The sequence below is a fragment of the Dicentrarchus labrax genome, unplaced genomic scaffold (assembly GCF_905237075.1).
Source record: "Dicentrarchus labrax unplaced genomic scaffold, dlabrax2021, whole genome shotgun sequence".
Classification (NCBI taxonomy): domain Eukaryota; kingdom Metazoa; phylum Chordata; class Actinopteri; family Moronidae; genus Dicentrarchus; species Dicentrarchus labrax.
In genome coordinates this window covers 4567239-4592846 of record NW_026136702.1, presented here as the reverse complement: position 1 = coordinate 4592846, position 25608 = coordinate 4567239, and the positions used below count along the sequence as shown (strand labels likewise).

The 25608-nt window shown below is 40.4% G+C and overlaps 1 protein-coding gene across 1 annotated transcript in view; it reads right to left on the bottom strand.

Annotated features, from left to right (window-relative positions):
* Positions 1 to 20268, bottom strand: part of plpp4 (phospholipid phosphatase 4) — a 46269-nt gene extending 26001 nt beyond the window's left edge. The window contains exon 1 of the mRNA XM_051378141.1: positions 19768 to 20268. Within this exon, the coding sequence (XP_051234101.1) occupies positions 19768 to 19856 (89 nt within the window). The 5' untranslated portion in view covers positions 19857 to 20268. The remainder of the gene's footprint in view (positions 1 to 19767) is intronic.
* Positions 20269 to 25608: the final 5340 nt, after the last annotated feature.

Sequence of the window (25608 nt, the reverse complement as noted above, 5' to 3'; positions counted from 1 at the left end):
ATGTTTTGACTTACAATCATATAAATCGTATGAAAAAATAAATAAATAATAGCAGGTGAGACGGTTTCAATCTCCACATGAACTGCTTCAGTCTAAGTGGAAATAGTGATGCTCTACCAAAGAACTACATGCCCTTCAGCAAGGCATTTATCACACATCTGCTCAAGCAGAGCTGCTCGCTGGCCAGCGGCAGAAGCATGAGGATGTCCTGGATCCTGTGCAGCTCCACAGTGTGAATCTAACTGTGGAAATGTTGGCTAAAAGGCACATGCATCTTCTGCAAATTGTACCCAGATAAAAATGGATTACTTTACAACAGATGTTCTTACTTTCTCTCTCTGCAAGCTACAGGAAAATCAATTATACGTTTTTAATCTCTCTAAAAGACATGCGGTGCATTACATGCTGTGGAAAGTCTATTTGTTGGTCCGCTGATAACTATGTGTCATGATGTTTTTACAAGAGAGCAGCCTAATCAGTACTAGCTCATTTTACACCTTGCTGAGCCCGAGTGCATGATTCACTTCAGCCGCATTACATTTACGGTATGAGGTGCACAATAGATTACACTGTGCTAATGATACACAATATGCTTCATGAATTACTCCATTTTCCCAGCTTGTCCTCTCTTCAGCTCACTTGTTCAGACATCAGAGGAAAGAAGGGTTATTTTAGTCCCCAGGGATTAAAAGCAGAGAGATAGAGCATGGACAGATAGAGTCAGTCAAGGCAGACCCCCACCTCAACACACAGACACTCCCCATACCTCCTCTCTTATGAACACAGACGCAGAGCTCTCAGGTCATTAAATACTGCAGCAGTCTACCTGTCACTCTGCAAGGCTTATCTTAATGCAACTCCAAATGTCTTAATGAGTTTGAGGCACAGATTCCCCAAGGTAACTACATAGATAAAATTCATATTCACATCAGAATGGACATAGCATGCACAGACTTGCTGCAGTGGGACAAGAGACATGGGCCATTCTCAGGTTTTAAAGGTAACAATCTTTATGAAATCAAATCCCATTTTGATGAGTATTTATGGACTGTTTTTTCTGCAATACTCATTCAGTGTATTTACATTTTGTAATTCCTTGTCTATAACGTAGTTTTGATTAGTAGTGGCGGAGTCTGCCATTCTCGGGTTGGGATCAGATTTGACTTTTTAACCCTCATCATACAACCATAAATGTTAGGAGTAATTTATAAATGTTCATCATGGTTCACCAATGGAAAAAATCAACATCACCTTGTTTACTGGTGTTGATCACTTTCATAAGCTCAAAATTCAAATGCCTTTTGGACATGTAATTATATTCCTTCTTTAGAAGAGTTTGTATCCAATCTTCTCCAACAAATCAATACCGCCCTCAGGATTTCCCTTGGCTCGAGATTCAGATTGAGTTTTAGCCTCATCTTCTCTTTTCCAACAATAAACTTTATTAAAAGACAAACTCCAATATGGTTTGGGCGCACTTTAAGGGCTCCAGGCTCCAAATGTCAAACACAGATGGAATAAATCAAGGCTTCATCCTTGATTCCATGGACAGAAGAGCCTAGCCTCAGTGTGAATTAATTGTAATTTACAGGTTGAGATAAAAATAGCTGATGACAGAGGATGCATTTTGTCTGTGTGGGGAAGGAAGGACAATATGGATTACATTCAGATAAGAAGAGCTAATGTCAGAGCTTGGAGAGGTAATGACATTCGCATGCCCCCCAATTTATCCTGCTGGGAAATAATTTTAATCACATTGATTCAAAGAGAGATACAGGGTGGAAGATGATGGTGGACTACATTACAGAAACTGGTACATTCACACAGGGAAAAGGTCTGGTTAACAGCAAAAATAGTTATACTGTACGTGTGTCATTCATGTCTTTTGTTTGTAGTTTATGTCCTGTTACATTTCCAAGCTTAAAGACCTGTGAGAAGATTACTCTCATGTAAATGACCAAAGGAGCAGGGGCTATTGAGAAGAGACAAAGCTATAAAAATAGAGAAATAGTTTGAATGACCAACCGTGTATTAATGTTAAAGAAACAGTTTTTCTACAAAGGCAGACTCTCATCAGTGCTCCCATGAGAGCCGAGGCCCTCTGACACGATTTCTGGCCCGAAAACATGAGCTCTCTAAGTGCCCATAAATACAAGCCCTGAACTCAGCACCGCCTGCTGGCTGCCTGGGGAGTACCTCATTCTGTTTTATCAGCTTGTTTGCTCTGTGTAGAGACATTATTGAGCAAAGGCGTAATGGCTGCTATAGGGGCCAAACTACAGTATTAGAGATTAACTTACAACCTGGGAAGTCTTGAAGTTCTTAAGATAAATTATGTTGGCATCAAACTTTTGAAAAAGTAGGGATTTATAGCGGTGAGAGGCTTCATTTTTCTGCAAATAGTTTACATCATTGCTCAGTGGACCCAGTGTAAGCCACGTAGATCCACATTCATTTCCACATAGTGCAGACCATAACTACCGCATAGCTTTGGCTTTAAATATTTAAATCTGACCTTTTCTAACTTTCTAAATTTTTAGCTTTTTGCCTCTTCCCTGTTCCTCTTCATCAAAGCTCTGCAATTGGGCCAATTTATCATCACCAATTCCTATCTATCTCTGCTAGATGCATATTCTAAATCTGACAAGCCACAGCCAAGGAAATAAAACTGAATTATTTCTCGAGATCTCCTCTCTCTTCCTTCCCCAGCTGAAACGCCTTGGAGATTTAGCACACAACAGCATCAAGAACAATACGAGCAGCTAATTTGAAAGCTCTTGATTTACAATGCACAATGGGCAGAATCTGTGGCTATGGCCTCGGGAATAGATATCTTCTGCTGTGCCACCCAGACAAAAAGTAGAAAAAGTCAAGAAATTCCTCCTTAATTAGTTCGATATGCTGTGAAGTAATGAAGCAGACAGAAGAGTGGAACAGCTTAGTTGTATCAAATTCAGGCAAGCTAACATTCTCACAAAACTAACTTTGAAAGTAATCATTTGGCTGAATCTCTGAGTGTATGTGTGTGGTGCTGTCTGTCTGAGTGTTTACGTGCATCAGCCTATCACAGATATATCCAAACAGAGGCTGAGTGCTTTCATCAATATTGATCGCATTATATCTGCTAGCAGGGGTTGGCGGAGCAGAAGCCAAATGCCGAGAGCCATTATTAAACTACAGTCACACAGCATTTATCTACAGGTGCAGGAGGCCACAGAGCGGCTTTAACACTGCATTGCTCTCTTAGCAGACAGAGTGTCTGACCTTCACCTCTCAAGAGAAATGGAAAATATCAGGGAGCTTTGTAATGTCCACGACACAGAGGCTCAAAGTCCCACACAGAGGTCTGTTCAGATGTCTTAGAGCTCGGGGGAAGTCTTGTCCTTCGTACATGGTGAGGGTTAAGCCGTTTTCCTTACTTTACTTTACACCAGCACTGTTCACAGGTATGACTGCTAGAGTACCTGATGCAACCCAGAGACATTTTCAAAAGGACGCAGGGCATTGTGTTCATTCACATTTGATTATATATATATATATATATATATATATATATATATATATATATATGCACTCTCACAAAGTGCACTTTTGACTCAGCTGAGCAAGGAGTGAGCTGTGTGTGTGTAGTGAAGGGACTGAGGGGGGAAAAATGTAGCTGACCATCTGCTAGATCTGGGAAAGAATTTAAAAATGACTTTTCCCACCAAATCAGAGGTGGCCAATCATCACTGCCTTTCTCGCAGTCTGATGGCACTCACATGTCACTGACAACTTATTACTCCAATCATTTAATCATATAGCAGGGAGCTATTGAAAAGTGAATTATGAGATTTACAAACTATTAGGATCAGAGGTTGTGTATAGAGTCCTGAGGGGAATTCCCATTCTGCTCTGTTCAGTGCATCTTCTGGTTCATTTAGTAAATTCCCATTCCTCCTCTTACACGCCATTAGATCCAACTGGAGAATTGGGCCGTTCAATAAAACTAAATGTTCAGTGGTGAATGTTGGACCTCAATATGTTGTACATGTAAAAAAAAATTATTGGAAGAAAAGACAGTGAGGCGAAAGATTCAAGGATAAATAATAAGAGATATGAAGACAGAGAATGGTGGAGCACACTATTTTCTGGCTCTCAGATTCTTGGCCGAGTTCTGTCCCAGTGGTGGCTGGCGCACAGACAGGATGTTCTGGAGTGGACAAATCATCAACATAGTCCTTGGATGGCCACTCAACGCCTCTTAAGATCTCTAGATTGTCTGACCAGAGGCCTTCGGTTGTTGCACAGACAGACAGTTTCCAATTAAAAGGCGGATCATCCCAAATTGTAGAATAAGCTCTCCACAAAATTAGGACATTGTAATAATGTGTTTAAAATGCACTTTTTCTTGTACGCCTATCAGTAACTGATGAAGAACCAAGACCAAGAAAACAAATAAGCGTAGATACCTTTGAATACACTTTCTACTGTGTTGTACTATTTGGTAAATCTTACAGTGTCAGCAAAACTAATTGCCTGTACTGTATTGGGTTCGATTACAATGTGCAAGTGTACCAACCTGGGAAAGTGGGTCAGCTAGACATATTTTAACCAAGTCTATGTAAGTCTATGATGATATTAGGCATATACTAAATGGATATTTTTCTAGAGTTGAGAAATGTGCTGGCACAATGTTTTAACCAACAAAAGAGAGATTTGTAATGATTGGTGGTTGAGTGTCACATCAGGTGAGCTTCTGTTTATCACAAATCCACAACTCACACACTGCTGGAAGGAAAAAGTACAACACCGGTTTTGCTTAACTTTCCATTTCTTACTCCACACAGGAAAAAAAACCCTGCGTTTGCTATTCCAGCAAAATCAAATCTAAGTTCTCTGGCACGGCTGGATTAGAATAAAGACAACTGTGTATCTTTGATTTAATAAAGAGCTGCTGCTGCAATTCCATTAGGGGTGGGTCACAGTGGAGAAAGAGGGGAGCCGAATGACAGACTGAGGACACATTCTTGATTTAATTATGTTGCTTTATTTCATTCATTATTGGACCTGTAGACTGGAGGGCAGGGCTGCTGCCTTGACAACTTATGTGTGCTTATGTTAGTGATGTGCAAAGCAGTTCTTCTCAGTGTACTGAATCATTAGAGTCAATTCATTAAAAAGCTTTGTTCAAAAGATTCGTTCATCGAATCGTTCGGTGCTTGACCGGAGCTCCGACTGCATAGTCCTACTCACTGAACTGAAACATGGCTGAGTGTCCAGTTCAGATCGCTCTCTTACTGAGAACGGTTGTAAGCCAGTGAGCTGAGAACTTATATAGATAAGATAATGTTACAAACTAAAGGTACTATAAAAATCCTACCCTATCATGTACAGCACATATGGGTGTGTCCAGAGGGTGGCCTGGGGTGGCACACAACTGCGCACACTACTATTTCCTACTTTGACTTCAAGACATGAGAGGGAGGGAGAGGGGTGGACGTGAGTGACTCAGCGAGTGTCTATTACTTACTCAGTGAGTGAGTGTAACCCCGAAGTTCACTCACAATTTAGACAGTTTTACTGAACCAAAAATTGTTCCCAATGGTGTGTGAGTGTGGGTATGGGTGAGCTTCGTATCATCGTGAGTACTTTGGATAGAAAGTTCTGTATCGCTCCTGATGAGCAGTTGGCACCTTGCATGGCAGCCTCTGTCATCAGTGCGTGAATGGGTGAATGTGACAAGTGTTATAAAGTGCTTTGAGTAGAACAGAAAAGCGCTATTTATCATTTAGCTTTCAACTGAACTGACTTAGAAATAGATTGTATCAGGAAGTGATTCAGTTCAGTTCGTTTAACCAAAAGATTTGTTCTTTTGAACAAATCGTTCACAAATGACACAACACTAACTTACAGTATGTGTACTGCTGATTGTAGAGGGCCGGAAGAAAATTGCACTTTTTAGGAACAGAAGTTACAAACAATCTACCAGGTAGATTCCCACTGGATTCCAGAAACCTAAAAGCAAGACATTCAAGGCTGCTTTTTTGGATGGAAAGGGACCGGACTGCAGGGAAATGTGTGGGAACAGAAGGCATTAAGCCTGGAGGTGGGGTTGTGTAGCTGGTTATGGAAATGGATTTAAGGCTGAAGTTTGGAGAGAGAACTGAGGCCTGGAGATGGGCTCTGAGCTAAGGGAGTATTGTGCCTCTAAGGAGAAGCATATCAATTCTTTACCCTTTTTCAACATCATAGTCACAGCAGTAAACAGAGTTTAAAAAAATAGAAACAGATGGGTAAATTATATTAGCCAACAAATGAAGTCACACACCTGCTCTGTGGGAAAGCTACACTCGTAATATTAATAACCTCGTCTGAATTTCGCATACAGCAAACTGCATCGCTAATATAAACATATTTAAATCAACATAATTACTAGGATGTGTTCAAAACAGACATTGTGTATTTTCCTAGAGGCGTCTTATACCATACTCTGCTACGCAAGTCAGAATTCTGCGAGTGCAGTAAATATCACATCCACTCTCTGTCTCTGTTCGTGTTAGTGGTTACAGTCAGGGCCTTGACCGAACGTGTCAGGAATGCACAGCACCGGTCCTGTCACAGGCAGAGAGAGGAGGGGAGCGGGATAGATGCTGAATGACACTCAGCTAGCTCTGGCTTCCCTGGAGATATCCCTTCTCAAGTTGGCTAAAGGAGAGGAAAAAAAACCCAAACATCATCCTTCCCTTTGTCACGCAAAACCCTGGTGGGGGATACAGTGGAAAACGCAGGGCCATTCTCTTAATTTTAATTATCCATTCACACTGGCTAATTCAAGAAGGGATTTTAAAGAAGCTATAATATAATGAGAAGCAAGGGCTGACTTGGTCAGACTACAGGTGTCTATTCACGATAAAAGCCCTGGAGACACTTGGAGAAAGGTCAGAGGCCCGTATTTGAGACAGGTATTAGGAAATGCAGTGGTCTGAAGCTGGCAGGACATGGCCAAAGGGACACCGAGGGATTGGGGAGTCAAGGAAGCATGGTGGGGGGGCATGGTGAGATAAGTTTCCAAGCCACAGCAGGAGAGAAAGGAGCCAGGCAGCTACGCACAGATGATTTGCCAGCAGGCTTTGCAAATGCTCCACAGGTCCACAGCTTTTATTCATTGAGCTTGCTGAGTTAATGCATCGACTTTGCCGGCCCATTGGAGTCGGCTCATCAGATTTGTTGAGCTTTCTCTCTCTTTTGCACTGAATAGTCACTCTCAGATGCTTCCACAGTACTGTAGTGCATAGGAGTGTTGTAGTTCACTTCTCTAGTGCACCCATTTCTTCTCATCTCCATGAAATTCAGTAGTTCACGTCCTACTTTTGCAACTACAAATTTTGACAACAGATACTGCATTTAAGGACACAGTTAAAAGCTTTGTGAAATATGCTTATTCGATTCAGTGAATGTCAAGTACAGATTTAAGCTGGAAGGCAATTAGCTCAGCATAGCATGACTAGGAACTGCAGTAAACCTCTCCTGGCGCTCTTTTCAAATTTAAAAAACACACCTGCTAACACCTCTAAACCTCCTGTGGTTGAAATCTTACCGGGAGTTTGATGGAGACATCAGTTTGGTCTCTCTGCATTCAGTTGACAGACTGGTCTGGGATATGTTCAATTCACCCAGGAGGGGGAGGTGAAAAGGTCCGGCAACGAGAAATGTGCTTCCCGGTAATATGTTGTTTTAAAGGCCTTTTTCACAGCAGAAATTCTGACTTGTCATAGTAGGAAAAGCACAGGTGTTACCGATAACATTATGATGGGTGACACATTGTAAAAGTGAACCAGCATGCAAAATAGGACCCTGAAACTGAAGCAGCTAAATTGAATTAATGGACTCATTAAAAGGTGAAAATAACAATCGTTGAACCGTCATGTTACTACAGTAACCCGGATCGGACAAACGTATGTACCCTATTCAGTTGGTTGCAGTCTGCACCGTTAGATGCCACTAAATCTAACACTGGTCATTCTATGGTAATATTTTACACCTGTGCCTTGGTGCCTACTGTAACAGGTAGCTTGTTCTGTTCACGTCTAAATGACTTCTTTGAAAAACATACATGCTGCATCTTCTTAGCTGCCTTACTAATTCTAGCCCCAGGCAAGCCTACATTTGGGAATAGGCTAACGTTAAGCTAGATCAGTCAGACAACTCACGTTTGAAATGTTTTTTACAGCAGTATAGCATATTTAGATTTTGGCGTCTAGGCTCTGACCTCATCACTCCCCGCAGATATGTTTACATAGAGATATTGGGGAGTGATGAGCAAATACATTAAACCGGAGCCTACGGGTGGATGCCAGGGTGGTGGTGGGGCTTACAGAGCAGCAGCAGCAATACGGATGCAGGGCAACAGTGGCATTACAGAGCCGAGGGAGAGCTGGGAAATTGTGCAGTTTGAATAGACCGCCAGATTGGAAGGGTGCGCTTGGTTTGTGATTATGGAGTGAGGCATGTCATGTGTGTATAGCAGCGCAGCTCGAGTTGACTGCCTGAACTAGCTCGCAGGCTTCGCTCCATTAGTTGGTGGTAAGGTGGCTGCTTGTTAAACCCTAAGGTTCCCTACAGAAGATGTGATGTGTGGGTGTCGTAGCTTTGAATGTGTTTTAAGACTCCTTTGGCAGAGCTGGACTGTGTGAGAAAATAGCCTTATGTAATGAGTAATGTAACCACATTTACAATTACAATGTCATTTATTACTACTATGCAATGAGTCATTGATTAGGTTTTTCAGGTAACATGTCTGACACTGGCCTTTTGTTTCTAGCTCATATTCAGACATTAGAGTACCATCAGTCTTATCTAAGTCTCTCTACCACAGCTTACATAAAATGCCTTCTGTTCATCTCTTTCTGTTAAAGCTACCATTTATTAAGAAATTGGCAGTCCTTTCTATTTGACAATTAATTTCCAGACAGCTGCTCTTGAAAGAAGCCTCACTCTTATAACATTTTTTAGATATACTCCACTGTAACAGTGCTGTTTTGTTTTCTGGTGGATCTGTCCTTTAATAAGTAGTACGAAATAAACCTGTTTGTACCTACTATACATCCAGGACAAGAGTTTATTGCAGCTACACTCACCCCAGTGCTCTGTAATTATCCTCTAGTTAAACCACAGTTGCTGAAGGGTACATAGACATGGGAATGATCTATTATCAGTTAACTTTGTAATGTATTTCTATAGTACCAAGGTCAAATCTTAGTTTCATTATATTCCCGTGCTGTAAAACTGATGATTGTCAAAAAACAAAAACAGGCATTCATTATCTGTGCCTGACACAGATAATGAATTCTGCAGGCAGAATAACTGACATCTGGTCACCTCAGAGGTTAAAGAATCTGTTTTCATCTCAAAGGAAGCACCTAGTGTTTTGAGACTCAGCAAAAGGTATGTAAAGACACTTGGGTGTGTGTGTGTGTGTGTGTGTGTTTTTTTGCTTGTGCGTGGAGTTTATTAAGTCAGACATGAGAGTAACCATGCTTGTAGGGAAAAAGACAGAGGAAGGGAGGGAGAGAGAGGTGGAAAGAATTAGACAGAGACACCCTGATCAGTCACACTGGCTGTGAGGTTGGATACAGATATGGGCCTGGGACACAAGGCTGACATTTATCGGTGTTGTAATGCTCACTGCTCATCCTGGCAAATGTCAAAGTCGACAGCAACAGGAGAGATATTCCAGCCTTGTCCTCTTTGTTCATTTAAAGGAAGGCTGAACATGCACACGCCTCAACAGCATCTACGGAGTGTTAAAGCTGGTCATTAGCAGCTTCAGAAGCCAAGGTGCACTAATAGATGCCCACAGACATATACACACTTGTGTATGCTGAAAGACAGACTCACAGATACATACTGAACATGCACACACAAAAACAGAGATCTCAATACACAAATACTCTCGCTTTTTCTTACAAACATGAGCAAATACACAGTGCAGGTCCCTGCCTTGTGTACAGTATAGCTTAAAGGCCCTGTTCAGATATTCTGTCTGACTAGACATCTGCTCATGTTGAATGTGGGTGAAGCTATGCTAGAATTATGTGAGGTCACCAAACTCCATGCGCTAATATGGATGATAAAGGCAACAGAAGTGGGGTGGATGTCAATCAAGCCCACACAGTCTTAAGAAGAGCTCTGATCAACCAAACTAATTGAAATCACCTGTGTGGGTTTACTTGGGTGTGAATGGCTTTCAGCTGGTGTCTTACTTGGTCTCAACAGCTGCTTTACAATAAAGTGAAACCATTAAATTAAACTATGAATGGAAAAAATTATATTGATCTAATTTCTTAAATGAAACTCTTCAGCACGATTGGTCATCCCTGACAGGTTGTCACATTAGAGGTATTTGTATGAAATTCATTTGACGTACAGATGTAGTTAGAGGAATAGCATTAATAGTGGATTTTTTTCATTTAAATTCCCAGGGAGATTCAGAAGATTTCCCCATCTTTACATAAAACTAATTAGAGTTAAAGGTCCAGTGGGTTGGCAGAAATTAGTATATATTAGTGTATAATCACCTGAAAATAAGAATCATTGTGTTTTCGTTACCTTAGAATGAGACATTTTTATCTACAGACGCTGCAGGGGTTTTAAACCATATTTGCATTTTCAGAATAAAAAGGTTTGTCATCTAAGTCCACTTCAGTCTGGCCCATGTAATAATTATAATAATACATTTTATTTAAGGCGCCTCTCTAGAAACAGTAAGAAATAAGAAACAGACAGGAAAAAGACAATGTGGCGAGTTAAGTGGGGTATGCAGTTCTGAATAGGTGAGGTCCGATGGGAGTGAGTACCATAGTCGGGGGGGAGCAGCTGAAAGCCCTGTTGAAAATGGATATCCTGAGCAAAGTTATATGGTATGATAGTGTTTACAAGCATAACTTCCACATTCAGTGCCATGTCACCACTCTAAAGGCTTTGGATTGGTTCTGTTATGCAGGGTTTTACTCTCATTGTTTACACCTAGTTTTAGCAATGAAAGCCCGGAGAAAGTCCTCAGTCTTTATTAAGTAAAGCTGGATGGTGAGTCTAATAGTTGTTTATTGACTCTAATTGTAAACCTGATCCAGTCTCTATCAGTCAGTCATATTATGATTACTGTTTTTTTAATCTTTACAACTGAAATGTGCACCATTGATAGAATAGGTGTAGGTGGTGAGTAATAATTAAAGAGACTGTCTGATACAGTGGGCCAATTGGAGAAATAGCATTGTGTGCCTTGAGTGAGAGAGTTTTTATTTTTATTTTTTATCATTGGATTTCATCAGAAGATCCAATTTTTTTTGCTTTACTTTAACAGTTCATGTCTCCCCGTATTTCTCCCTCAACACTGTCATCCAGCTTTGCCTTTTTCATTTGTGTCTTCGCTAGTCATGCAGCATAAATGAGAAAGCTGAATATTTTTGATATGTTTTTATTTTAGAGTTGTTAGTGTGGTGCCCAATGTTCGATATGTGCTTCTTCCTGCTGTCAAAAGTAAAACTCTGTGTATGTGGGTGGAAATATAATGAGTTATTGCATGTGGAGGGTCTTGTCTTTCTCAATAATACCCACATCTGTTCCCAGCTTTAGCAAAGCTGATGTACATTTAATGTTGGTCAAATAAATGTTAGTTTTTTTTCTTTGACAATATTTTTTTTCTGTAACACAATGGTTGTATATCTTAAAGTTATAAAAGTTGTCAGAGACGTGTCTTTACCTCTTTCTTCTCTTCTATTATGACATACTATATGCTGTGTGTGATACACCTTGCTGTGGCAGAAAGTGAGCTATCAGTCTGCAATGCATTGTCTAAAGGAAACCACAGAGGAGTCATCAAGGAGAGAGAGTCTGGTCTGACAGCAAAACCCAGGGGCCTGAGAGGGACACACACACACAGACGTGATGAAAGCTTCTCCAGAAGGAGAGGGGCTTGCTTGTTATATATTTTGAGATTCGGGCCAGGAGACTGGTGCATGTGTGAGTGTGTGTGTTGGAGGAAGGCTCTTTCATCTCCTCAGCCCCTCATCTGTCTTTGTACAGATAAGGGTATGAAGCTGAAAATGACAGTAATGGAGGAGATCTAAGAAAATACCTGAGAAAGGGGCAATGGAGGGAAGAAGTGACAGAGAGAGAAGGTGAGAGATACACGGAAGGTATAAGAATAGAAATATCACGATGGGAGGAAGTGTAAAGCAGTGCCGGGATCTTTCTCTCTGCTTCGACAGAAAGTTTCACATCCACACTCTGTCCACACCTCTGAGATCTACAGCATTCCTCCACCAACTGGTTCACATATTTTATCATCTACAAAAGTAATAGGGGACATTTTTACAAAATCAGCTTGGAGCTGTTAAAGTGTTATCTACATATTCTTAATTGATGTGATTTAATTTTGTACTGAGTTTTTCTTTCTTTCATGTGAATTGAGCTTTGATTGAAGATTTCTTTACAGTTTTGTTAAAATAACACATCTCTTCATCATAGAACAGTTCTCCTACCACTTTACTCTATCATTTCAAGTGTGTCTTAAACATCTAAAACAGAGGTTCAAGTATCATTCAGTTTATGGACTGATAGTAATTGATTGCACAGCCAGAATCATGTGACATGCCCTTATTTATTTAGGGGTAAAGAGATAGGATTGTTTGATCCAATGTTACCATGATGAAGGAATTAGTTTGTCATAAAGGTCGTCCAAACACTGAATAACCTTTTAACAGAATAGCATGTTGCAGTAAAAACTACTTCCTAAGGATCAGCGATGTCAAATTTAATTGTATAATAGTAGCAGTTGAATTCCAGCACATAAATTTCCAGCTGAAAAATGGCATTTAAGAAATGCCCACCAGCGTAAGCACAATCATTACTGTGACTGTCGTCTTAATGACTGGATTTCTGACTAAATGCCTCCTGTAAACATGACTAATTTTCTTATTTTCACTTTGTAAATGAGGGCTATGGGGGTGGGCTGGGAATTAAGTCAGATTCGTGATGAAGACTGCAACTCTACAAAAATATGAATAAATGATTAATTCTACATGTTTTGAAATACATGTCACTAATAACTACACCATTAAGTAAAGAAAATTGGTTATGATTTCCCCCCAAATTGTTTGTGATTTGCTTTGATTGTCTGGGAATTAATGGATGAATGTCTGTACAAGATTTCATGGCAATCCATCTAAGAGCTGTTGAGATATTTCATTTTTTGCTTCTCCCGTCCTACCTTTTTTGTGCCTACAGCAAATTTTCATCATCTAATGGATAAGTTGACCCACAGGGCAAGCTCTGCAAAAACTTGCTATATTCCTTTAAGATGAAATAGTGAAAAGGACACACGGAGAGTAACTGAGGGATCTGAAGCCCATGGAGGGATAAAGAGATGGGGTTGGATAGATGACAGCAGGGACGGCGAGCATAATGAGCTGATCAAACGATTGTGGGGAATGAAATGCCAGAGTAGCTTAGAGCGGTGACAGACTGAGCTGTCAGGGAATCCCTGGTCTTGGTGTGATAGTCAGCTGCCTCATTGGAATCACAGTTATTTCTGCCCCAGCACCTGCAGAGTTTGCTGATCCACACTTTTCTGTCTCCCCTCCTCTATCCTTCTGCTAAACACAAACAACTCCATTCTGTCCATTTTTTCTGTCTGCCTTTTCCATTTGTCAGTATTCCCATCCATCTTATCCTCCATTATTCCATGCTTTCACAGACCTCTCAGATTCTGAATTCACCATGGTCACTAATCAAATTTAGCATACAACACCCAAGTCCTCTTTAAAAGCTCATATATCTGGCACTGTGTCCCATCTTTACTTTCACTCAGGCTTTCACCTGTACTTGTCGAATTATCTTTCTTTTGTTTGGTTTAATTGGATTTCCCTGAACAGACTGTCACTATTCAAAAGCTACACCTTTAAGAACTAAGTAATTAATCAGGTTGATTTTACATAATCAAGTACGACAATGGGTTTTCTCTCTGTGCTTTTCAGACAAAGATCAATGCATGAACATTCCTAGAGGTCACACTCTTTTCTGTCATTGTTTTCCCCCGTCTCTGGTCAATTTGTGTCAACAGCCTCTAGTCGGAAAGTGTTTCTATGTCCCTCCAGCCACAGTCAGTTGTCAAGCCTGCAATCTCAATTTTTCCTTCTTCCCCAAGATAATGAGGGTTACAGATTGGATGACCTGTGATTCAGTGCCTCAGATGTTGGCTGCCAAAATTAAGAAATGCAGCCAGAGAATACACTGAACATGCAGGCAGTGACAACTGCAGATTGCTAGAGCTAGAGATGTGTCACATTCTTGAGAAGTAATTTCTGGCCACAATAGAACAGAAAAAATCAAAATAAACTAAAAGTGACAAAAGTGTGTAAATGGGCAAACGGTTGCCGCAGGAGTCCTCTTTCTCACTCCCTGATGAATATAATTCCAGTGTTCATGTGCCTTTTGAAGTCAACCAGCTTCTGAGAAAAATGCCTAGATCTTAAAGCTAGATGTTGGACTTCCTTCGTCAGCAACTCCTCTACTTAAGCTTTCTGCCATTACCCATTGTGCAGGTACAGTAAAATCAGCTTGAGTGAGCTTGTTTGCACGGAGATTTTGCCCAAGGGAAGAGCCGTTTGGACTAAAACCATATAGACCGCTGAAATAAAACAAAGCACTAAAAGCTTCAGAGCTGCTGAGTCAAAATCCTTTCAGTTTACAGGATTAATATTAAACACCATTTAATAGAGCTTTAAAGTAGCACTCACACCTGTGGCTCTTGGCTGAACATTTTGTATCAGGAAATCATCCTATACTATTAAAGTTTTATAATTTTAATATATTTTATTAGTAATATTTTAGTGTCAGTACATTACCAGAAAACCCCTTTTACCCTTTTAAAGTTAGGATCCTTCAAACTTTCATGAAATCAAACCGAAATTTGAATTCTGTTTATGATTTGCAATTTTCTGCAATAGGCATTGAATGTATTTATATTCTGTAATTTATTCTCAATATATTTAGTTTTTCATTGTTAGGGACAGAGTCACTGCTGCACTGAATTCACATTGTCTACAATAGAAGGTGTAGAGATTTAAAAATGCCCATATTCAGCAGAATTTTTTTCTCACTGATAACATCCTCATTGTTCAGTGTTAACTCTCTTTTGTAGAATACATAAATGCACAGTATGTAATTTCTGACAGAAGGGGCCTGTCAATCAAGACGATAACAAAGGTGAACTTTGATGACATTGTGAAGTACTCATTGTTAAACAACCACCATTGTGGATGAAAATCTAGTTGACCAGACTCAGGCAGAAATCATGTTCACGGACAAGGTATTAAAGTTTTATTCTGTCACGTTTATTCAACGCAATTCCAATGAAATAGCCCCAAGTAACGCTAGTGGCTAGCTAGTTCACCGACTTACTTCCTAACTCCATGATGTATCCTGTGTTTCCCCTGAAGTAGCAGTTACATTGGGTAGGGGTGATATGATGCCATTGATAGACAACCAAATGAAACACCCCTTACCTTAAATTAAATTACAGATTTTTTCTGGTTTTGAACATTGTTGGAAACATTTGTGATAATGTAAGTATGCGACTCAACAAAATCTATAATATAGGTCCAGTCTTTCTGAGACATTTTATTGAGCAAGTGTTACATATTGTGGCTTTAAATTGTGGCTTTTTATTGTGAAGCAGTCACAGAAAAAGCAATGTCACCGTCCTTTTTGGCAGTTTTTCATCAGCATATCATTTAAATAACAAGAGTGTAGCAAATGGAACAAGAAGGAGCAGCCACAGTGAACTGTTCTAGGCAGAGCTGCAGGTGACAGGCTGCGCACCTCCAACCCCTCAGCATGTATTTCTGAACATCCCACTAAGTGTTTGTTGTACTATTTAACTATGTGTTAACCATGGGTGTCACAAAATCAACCAGGACTGAAATTTTAAGGATTACAACTTCAAGTTTTTCATCATTAATCCAATAACCATAACAGAAATAACATTCTCCTAGATTAAAAATACTTAACTGTTTACATCAGCAACACAGATATAATGTGCTCTGATGACACTGCAGCAAATCCTCTACAAAGAGATTTTCTCCTTCAGAAACCAGAGTGCAAGAGCCCCCATCCTTAACATGCAAGCTAAACAATCCGCTTATTCTTAAACAGTCTAAGGCCTGACATTCTACTCTTCCCGATCTCACAAGGCTTTCTGAGACTTGCCAAGGCTCTGGGCTGTATCCCAGGGCTGCTCCTAAGCCGTCCTCTGAGAGAGGAGGATGATATGCAGCGCCGAACACTGTTTTGAAGGATGACTGGTGTTGTTTTAGAGCACATGCTGTTAACCTCATTTGACAACAACTATATTATAATCCTTAAAATTCCAAGATCATATCAATGACAGAGGGTATTTAGCTTATCTCATATTGGACATTCTGGCATGCGTTGACGCAAATACATGCAATACAAGAGATTCCTACTCATTCGACATAAGTATCTGCAATAAAAGAGTCAATTCAGCTTAAATCCAAATTGTTCCCCGAGGCACAAACAAATCTATTCTGTTTTGTTGCGTACATTATCCCATAAAACTGCCCTCTTCTGTGGCCAATCGCTCCATCACAAAGCTTTTAGATTACCAGGAGTTCTCAGAGTGGTTTTGGTGCCTCTTTATTGGATGTGCCTCAGGTCTTAATCTGTAAAATCTACACACAATCTAGATCTTCCTAACTCCATGTCCTCCGTCTTATCTTCCACCACTGTCTGTTTCTCTTTTGGCTCTGTGTCCTTCTTGCTTTACCTCCTGTTCTCCTTTGAGCCAGTGTTCTGATATTCACTGGAATGCATCTGCTTATTCAAGTGTCCAACTATAAACTGAGGAACAAACACACAGAAACTTAAACTCTGAGCTTGTTTTGATTGATTGAAGACACAAGCTGTACCACACAGCCACTCAAGGAAGAAATGACTTCTTGGTATTTGTCTAAGCTTCTTGCTTGTTTTGCTCCAGATTACAAGGAAAGTGAAAAAGCACCAATCTCATTATCCTCTCTTCCTATGTTGAGTGGCTAACCGCAGAAGAGAAGATATATATTTTTTAAAATATTTTTTCCATTTTGTTAAATGTCAAAGATCCATTTCCATTTAGATTGAACTTTTTTTGCTTTACACTTGAGAGATGAAGTTAGGTGACTGTGGAGCCCACCAAGCTAGGGTGACTGCATGGTATTAGCAGTTTGATGGCACAGGGTCGACCTAACGTCACACCGCCACTAAGGTCAGTGTACCACCTGAGGGCTGGAACAGACGGGCAGCTTGGCGGACAAGGGCAAATAAAAAGTAATACTCCCTTAAAGGCGGGTCATCTCTGACAAAATTTGGATGTGAATAATGCAGGTTTAAAATGCCCCACAATACAGAAACAGTCCTCTGAGACTACAGAGATGTAGTTTACTGTGTGGTGGAGAAAAACTAAAACAGTTTGTGTGGGTCATCAGCCAAGTGCAAAGAATAAGTTATGTATTTTGGTGTTACAGTCAGCATTATTTAATCAAAGACAAAAAGAATGACAGAACTTGCATGTGTGATCTCTGATTAAAGACATCTCTCTGATGCATTCATATCCACTTATGAGCCAAAACTAAAGGATTAATTCATTCATTTTCAGCCTCCCTTGGTACATGTTCACAATTATGAAAGAATGTGAACAGCAAATGAGAAAATCAGTTCTTTTTTTTTTTCTTCCACTGACTCAAATTTAATACTGAGCTGCAGAGGTAGGAAGCAATGCAATTATGTTCTAATGTGAGATGCAAGATTTTAATTAAGCAATGGAGCAAGGAAATACATGACTGCTTAATCTTACTGGTAACCATACACAGATAAAGCTGCCATTTTCCTCCCAAGATAAAACTACAGTACGCTACACCTACACTGAACAGCAGAGACAAAAGGTGGCAGCTAAAAACTGTCCTTTACACCTCCAGAGAAGAAAACAACAGATTCTAGTTGACCCCAATTATCCTGCCTTCATTTCGGGCTTTGAGGTGAAACAAGAACAGGGAACTGCTGCTCTACAGGGCCAGAGGGCAGCTCTCTCTGATCGGCCGGGCAAAAACCTAGTTCAATACAGCAATTACTGCCGGTCCCAAAGAGACCAAATGCTCCCTATGATTGAAACTTGTTCTTTTGCTGTCAAAAATAAAAGCTCTCAATCTTGAGCATAGAGCCTGAAATCTTCTACTATCTTTCTAAAATTCTATTAAAAAAATGTCATTAACTAAATGATGTAATAACGCTTGCGTGGCTCCTTGTTACACCAACATTTATCACTATCCAATCACAACTGCCCATGTGGTCGTGCTTAAATGTCACAACCCTCCCAAAGCTGCACAATACAGTGAAGGTATGAAGATGACATGAAGGAGTTGATGTTTCATGGCTGCACTTGTGAGAACAAGTAAACCTGGCCGTGTAACCAAATTAATTTAATGTCTTATACTCAGTTCAGAGGCATAACTGTGTAAGTACTTAGCAGATCAAGTTTACTGATGGGGCCCCACAACAAACACCGTTTATTTGTCTTAGCTTGGTTTCTGTGTAGTGAGGAGGGAATATGGTGGGTAAAACTCAATTCATTACAGTGATCAAGGACTTTCTGACTGCGGCTCTCTGTGGCAAAATACAGCAGTTAGTCAATGATGATGACATTATTGTGTGAAATTGTTTTTTATGTGGCCTCCAGCTCTGACACACAATAATAAATAAGCCACAAATGTGAATCCTGCAGACTCAGACACAAAGGGCTACATCAGGAGGCTACAGTGTAATAGTCTGAAGCCTCCTCTCTGACATGTTTCATTCTTTAGACTGATCCCTCCAGTTGAGTTTTCCCACGTCAAACACTGTGAATGGTGCAGCATCGTCTTAGCTGTATAATCCTTTTAGGGTGACAGCACACATACAATAGCACTTAGCCCAAGGACAGTTATTAACGGTAATGTACACAGGCTATGCAGGCAGTGTATCTACACACCCCAAATCAGAGGAGCTGATTTCTGTTAATTTTTATAGTTTTTTTTTTTCTTCCTCCAGAGCAAAGTCATTTCAGATAACAGAACCTGGAGCTTTTTTCAAATCATATGAAGGAGAAAATCAATAAATGATACAATCATGATGCAAACAAGGCTTAGTACTACCTTCAGGCGAGGCAAACAATTAATAATTCATATTTATGTTAGTTTTGAGGGCTGCGCCTGTGAGACACAACCTTACAAAGTGTCATAAATATCACACAGTGTTGGGCTTCCTTTGTACTACTGTCTATTTCTTGGGGAGTGAAGTGGTCACAGAAGCTGCTTCTGAACACCTCTAATCAGAAATGAAATGCCACCGGGATGTTTCCCAAGTGTCATCAGAGTAACACACTGATTTATGGTATATGGTATAAAGTAAAATGCTGCCGGATATCCTACTTAACTGGGCTTTTTTTTTAACAACCTGTTAACGCAGCGTCTGTCTACTATCTGTCCATGAACCGCGGCTCAGCACCGGGACCTGTTCGTCCAGCACCACACCGCCGCATATCAACCTGAACACAGCAGTTGGCGTCTAAAGCATGAAAAGGCGCATGGATAACACCAGTCATGAATGTCTGAATGAATGTCATCGCCAGGGCACATGATGCCAGACTAGACTGATCAGAGAACAGAAAACTCGGCAGGTTGAGGCTTTACTTACACAAAAACTCCGAAAAGCAGAACTCGGATGCCAATCTCCAGAGCCAGCTCTCGCATGTTTTTCCTCCGGTCCGGGGGTGACACGTTCATGATGCTGAGATAATCCGTCAAGTGAAATGGACAAAGGCAGGTCCCGGTCAGTTCTAAGGGGTTGCTCACTTTGCACAGCGAGCGCTTCCAGACGCGGTGCTCTGATCACACATGCCGTGCGCCTCCATTGCGACTCGGTCACCTGAAGCAGTCTCTCCTTTATCCTTCGCCTTCGCCTGTCTCCCCGCTGGTCTCGGTCTGTTTCGGTCCCCTCGGGCGAATTTCTTTATTCCAACTCTGTTGCTGACAGCTGCCTCTCTGTAGAGTCAAAGTCTCCCTTCTCCCACTCCTTCAATTACTTAAACTGGGTTGGACTCCTGTGAGCAGAGGACATCTGCAAACATAAGAGAGGTGGCAGAGTACTGAGGGTGAAAGTGATGGGAGAGAGCAAAGTAAAGAGAGGAGACTCTGAGCGTCGTATAGTCAGCTTCTCTCTCTCTCTCGCTCTCTCTCTCTCTCTCTCTCTCTCTCTCTCTCTCTCTCTCTCTCTCTCTCATTCCTTGGCTTCACTTTGGAGAATCAGTAGAAGTTTCTGGAGCACCACTCAGTCCTTCACAGGAGGCCAGATGAATAAATTCAGTGCTCCTGCCCAGTGGGGGTGCAGCATGAAATTCTGTACCCTGTATATAGGCATTCTCAATGGTCCCCATCCACTGCTATTCATTCTAGTATATTTGTGCTGACATAGGCCCTGTGTGCCCGCCTTTGCCCCGCAGTCCTACGCCCCTGCCAGTAATGCAATACTGCCATGCATGGAATTTCTTCTTGTCTAGTCTATAACCAACACATTGCTCCCGAACAAACATCTCCTCATAAATAATGAAGCACTCACAGTAAATGTGACGACCCCCCCAGTGGTACAGTCTGGGTAGGTGTTCATGACCGTAACATTGTCACAACGGTTGAATGGCTGGCATCAGGCAATCGGCTCAACACTCAGCCTGACATATAATATTACATTATCGTGCCAAAAGAAGGCCGGTTCACGGGAGTCCTGCTCTCCGTTGGCTCTTCCCCATACTTTCCAATCAAACCGCTATGAAGATTCAAGCACCTCAGGGTCTATGCAGCCAGGCAGTGATAAAGGAGCACAGGCAGCAGCATACCTACGGGCCAGGAAACCTGGCCAGCACTTCATAGACACACATGAATATTTGATGCCTTCTAAAACTGGCCTTCCTGCATTACCTGCCATTCCAAGATTCAGCTCTGTGTGTGTGTGTGTGTGTGTGTGTGTGTGTGTGAATATGTGTGCGTGCATGTGTGTCAAAGAGAGGGAGAGACCATCGTTGAAAAAGCCCCTGACCCAAAAACTTTTCCACCGCCTTTCTAGGTCACAAGCTTCACAAGCTGGAAACTGACTCTGCAGATGCAATTTAGAAATGGTGCATTCTTGCTGGTTAACAAAGGCATCCTGTTTGCTGCGATTGACAAAGATAAATGAATTTATACATGCACACTCACAAACATACACACACACAGAGTTAGGTACACGGTGGAGGTTTTGATCTATTTCTGTGTTTCATACAGTGGAGTTTGGGGGTGATGTGCCTGAAGTCTTTGCCAGCTCGCTAATAAGAACAAAACAAAACAAGAGGAGACGTAAAATGGTGATAGGTTAGAAGGTGAGAACTAACTTCAAAGCTTTCTGGCAGCCATCAGACTTTTCAGCTTTTAGAGAGTGTGGCATGTTTATTACAAGCTATCAACATGGTTTTACCTCACAGCATCACAGCAGTCGTGATTCAGATGATTCACTCTGGTCAGGAGGGTTTTCCAGACGTTTCCGAGCATTGGCACAGGACTACATAAACACTCATTTATAGGACAGAAAAATATTACTTTGCTCTTTCTGGTTAATACTATTCTGACTTATTCTTTGTTGTCAAAAAGAAAACATGTAAGAGCTATATGAAAATGCACATCTTTCCTTTTCATCTCTACTCTTTTATTTAGTTTAATTGCAATCAGCATTTTTATATTTCTGTTTCCTTGACCCACCTCTGGAGTTCTTTTCTTTCTTTCTCTGCAGTATAGACTATGAGTCACATTCCCTGAGGTTGTGGAAAGACTGCAAGGTTAGACATATGGCAAACCCTAAAATAGGTCGTACTTAAATAAATCAAAGTTGAATACGTTGTTACGAAGAGCTACTAATCACCTCCATGGGTATGGGTGAAGGTACTGTCGTCTGTTTAGGACAGTCTCTGCGACAGAGTGACTCATCATGCTACACAGGGATTGGTCCATTGCTCCCTGGGTTTTAGGCTTTATTGCACATCTCTGCTCATTACACTTTGGGCGAGGTTTTATTGGAAAACATCCCTCATTCGTGGTTTATATACAGAGTTGCATCAGTATGTGGGCAGCATTTTTACATGCTGATCCACCTAAGGGGGTGTAAAGTTTGTTGTATAAGGCTACTATGTGATAACATACTCCTTCGCTGAGCACTGTATCCGTGGCTAAGTAAGATGTGCAACTGAAGAAAAAGGGATGTGTCAGAACATGGGAAATGAGGTTGTAGTACTTGAAAGGTGTCATAAAAGGGAAAGCAGCCCAGTTTCATTCTGAGGGATCTATAATTATTCCCTAAAAATCTGCTCTTGAGCAAGATTTGCCAACTGTGTCAGTTGATTCAACTAGTCCCCAAAGTGGAGGGAGAAATATTTCAACACTCAGACTGGTTCCCATCCTCTATCATCGACAGTGTGGCCTTCCCCATTAACAGAATTAATCATCCAGAATTTTTTGTCATTAGCTAACCTTCGTGAAACTTGATGTTTTGTGTTGTTGGCAACTTTAGCTGATGTAAAATATGACCATAAAATGACTGCCAAAAGCAGCACCATGCAAGAGTTTTTTTTTTCTCTAATCTGTTATAATGGTTTCAGATTGCAACTCCCTTGTTTCACTCCTTCCAAGCACAAAGGAGAAATTAAGCTTGCCACGAAACGCAAGAAATACGCACATGGCCCTATCTAGAGTTAGTGTTTGGTTTGTCCATTCTGGGCTACTGTAGAAACATGGCAGTTTAACATTCCATGAACGGCGACCCACGACATCTGTAAATGAAAACGGTTCAATCTGAGGTAAGAAAAGCAGTTCAATTCCTATATTCAGGTCATTATACACTAATGAAAACGTACTTATGAATATTATATTCCATTTCAGCCAATAGATCCTCCTAAATGTCACACACTGGACCTTTAAAAGGAATAATGCTGAGCCACTGAAGTTGTTTTGAGATATACTGACAAGGAGCAGTACCAGCTAATCTCAGCCAGAGTATATGTTAAATACAATTCATTCTGGCATCAGGTTCTGTTTTAATCACTGCCTGTGAATGGAATTTTTTTTTTTACCACCCAAAGCAAAGAATAGAGTGTGATCAATATTCCATTTCACTGGAATTGCACTACTTCACAAAAACTTGAGTCCAAGTCTACCTCCTGTGAACTGTTGATATTAACAGTTTGGTTGGGGCAAAATTATACGTTTATGAGACTTATTGCTTCAGGATCCTGGTTGACACATTTTTAAGTTCAATAGCATACTCTGCTGTTTATGAAGACATAGGACTGATAGAATTTGATAATCAAATATATTTATATTTAACACACACAAGTAGCGTAGCTTGAAACAGTATTGATCTTGTTTAGTAATGTTTTTTAAACTGAAACATATTATTCTTGCATGAAACATCTGTATCTAAGAATAATAAAAGCAGTGGCCTGTTCTGCTAAAATATAATTTTCTAGCTTTTTCTGTCCAAAAAATTCATAGGTGATAATGAGACACAGTGGTTTAAGATGAAAAACAAACAGCTTCAGCGGACCAGACCAAGTTGAGATTAAAACGTCTCCTGTCAAAATTCAAACTGCTCATAAATTGTGAAGCAAGCTACGGCCAGATTTTTCTCTGGGTCCAACACTCAAGTTAATTGACTGGCAGCAGTAAGACAAAAAAAAAACCTGTAGAGGTCTTGACATATAAGTCTTCTTGGGTCTGATTGGTTCCTGCTCAATGCACACCGGAGCATATTTTTAGTTGGCTGTTAGCTGTTGGTGAAAAAAGAGAATTTATCATGGAAGTGATTTACAGATACTACTGACAATCAGGGCTGTATTTGACCTGATCAAATCAAATCTTTCTTATAATGTGGTTATATAACCCTTTATAGGGCACTCATTGAAATACTTGGACATTTAAAATTTCAACCCTGGAGTGTTATTGGTGGATATAAGAAGACACTTTTTCTGTTTCTGTCTAGGTGGGCTGGCACAGCAACAATCTGTGGCACAGCAGGCCTCCTCTTCCCATAGAAGGACTGAGCAGACAGCTGCTGCAAAAGAAATATGCCACATCAATATACTATAAAAAATATGTAATACATAAGACATAAGCAAATCAAGATCCAGCCCACGTTGAGTTATTTGTGAAAGAAAGCCGTAACATAAATAAAAAACACCAAAATATGCCAATGAAGTGTAATTAAAACCGTCATAAGGAAGTTACCATATATGGTTCAAAGGGTTAAGAGAAAAGTTTAGTATTACTCCAGATGTCAGTTATCATCCACACAAGCACACATTATGTATTAGGTCATGGTATCACATTAAGGATATATGGGAATATGTATGTCTCCAAAATGTGGAGATACAGAAATGAAGCTTATATTTAAAAAGCTACCTAAAAACACTGAAATCACTGTATTCATTTATCAATACTTCTTTATTAAGTAGCACCGATCAGTTTGCAGTTGCCCTAGTGAACAAAACCAAGTCTGTTCAAACCAAAGCTGACTACGTATGTCTCATAATATTGTTGTTAAGATCAGCAGCTTAAGCCTGCTAATCTCGTACATTAAAAAAGTTTTGCGTTGCTTTATTCAAACAAAACAACAGGCTTCCACAACAGCTCTACCATCTTTCTTGGACAGCATATCAATTACCTCTAGTGGCTGGAGAGGGTGACAACATGCAGAGTTGTGGATTTCAGCATAAAGGATCAGTTCACCCAAAAACAATTCAGTTGAATTATATTGTTATGTGGTGTGCTTTTTTTTCTTCCTAGGACTCGCCCCTGGATCAGTGTTGCTGTAATCTTAATACCAGGCCAACAGTTGTTCCCACATTTGTCAAGGCATGTGTGTTATCAGTAATACATAATGAAATGTATAATCGTTGCTAATAGGAGTTTCTTATTACTGTCTTCATTTAGGTTAAATGTACGTGTCAAATTCATTGCCTCGGGCAGTTAGAGCTAAATATAAGTAAATGGTTCTGAAGCTGTAAATGTTAAGTTTGAACTTGTATATCTGGTAGAGATATGGGGAAAAGAGGGAATTTAGTGTCTTTCCTATCACTGTCCCCCATGTTTGTACACTCACGATCTTGCTCTGGGTCTTTAAGCATAATACAGCTTGACTAATCCGATCATCATCGCACTTATCAGAGTTAATGCCATCAGTGAAATTAGTAATTAATGTCAGCAATTAGTTCTGCCATTGACAATGACACACAGTGATGAAATATTAAACTGCGACAAGAATAGGAATATTCATGCAGCTCTTTTTGTCTGGTCCAGGGGCCTACTGTGGTTTTATTCGATTTTTCACACTGTCATCCATTTGCCTTATTGTAATGCAAGCTCTTGGATAGCTATTGCAGAAAAAGGCTTTACTTCTAGGTGGATAAATTGCTGGTTTTAAAGGGGAGGAGAGAAATGAATCAGAGCTCAATTGACTCTA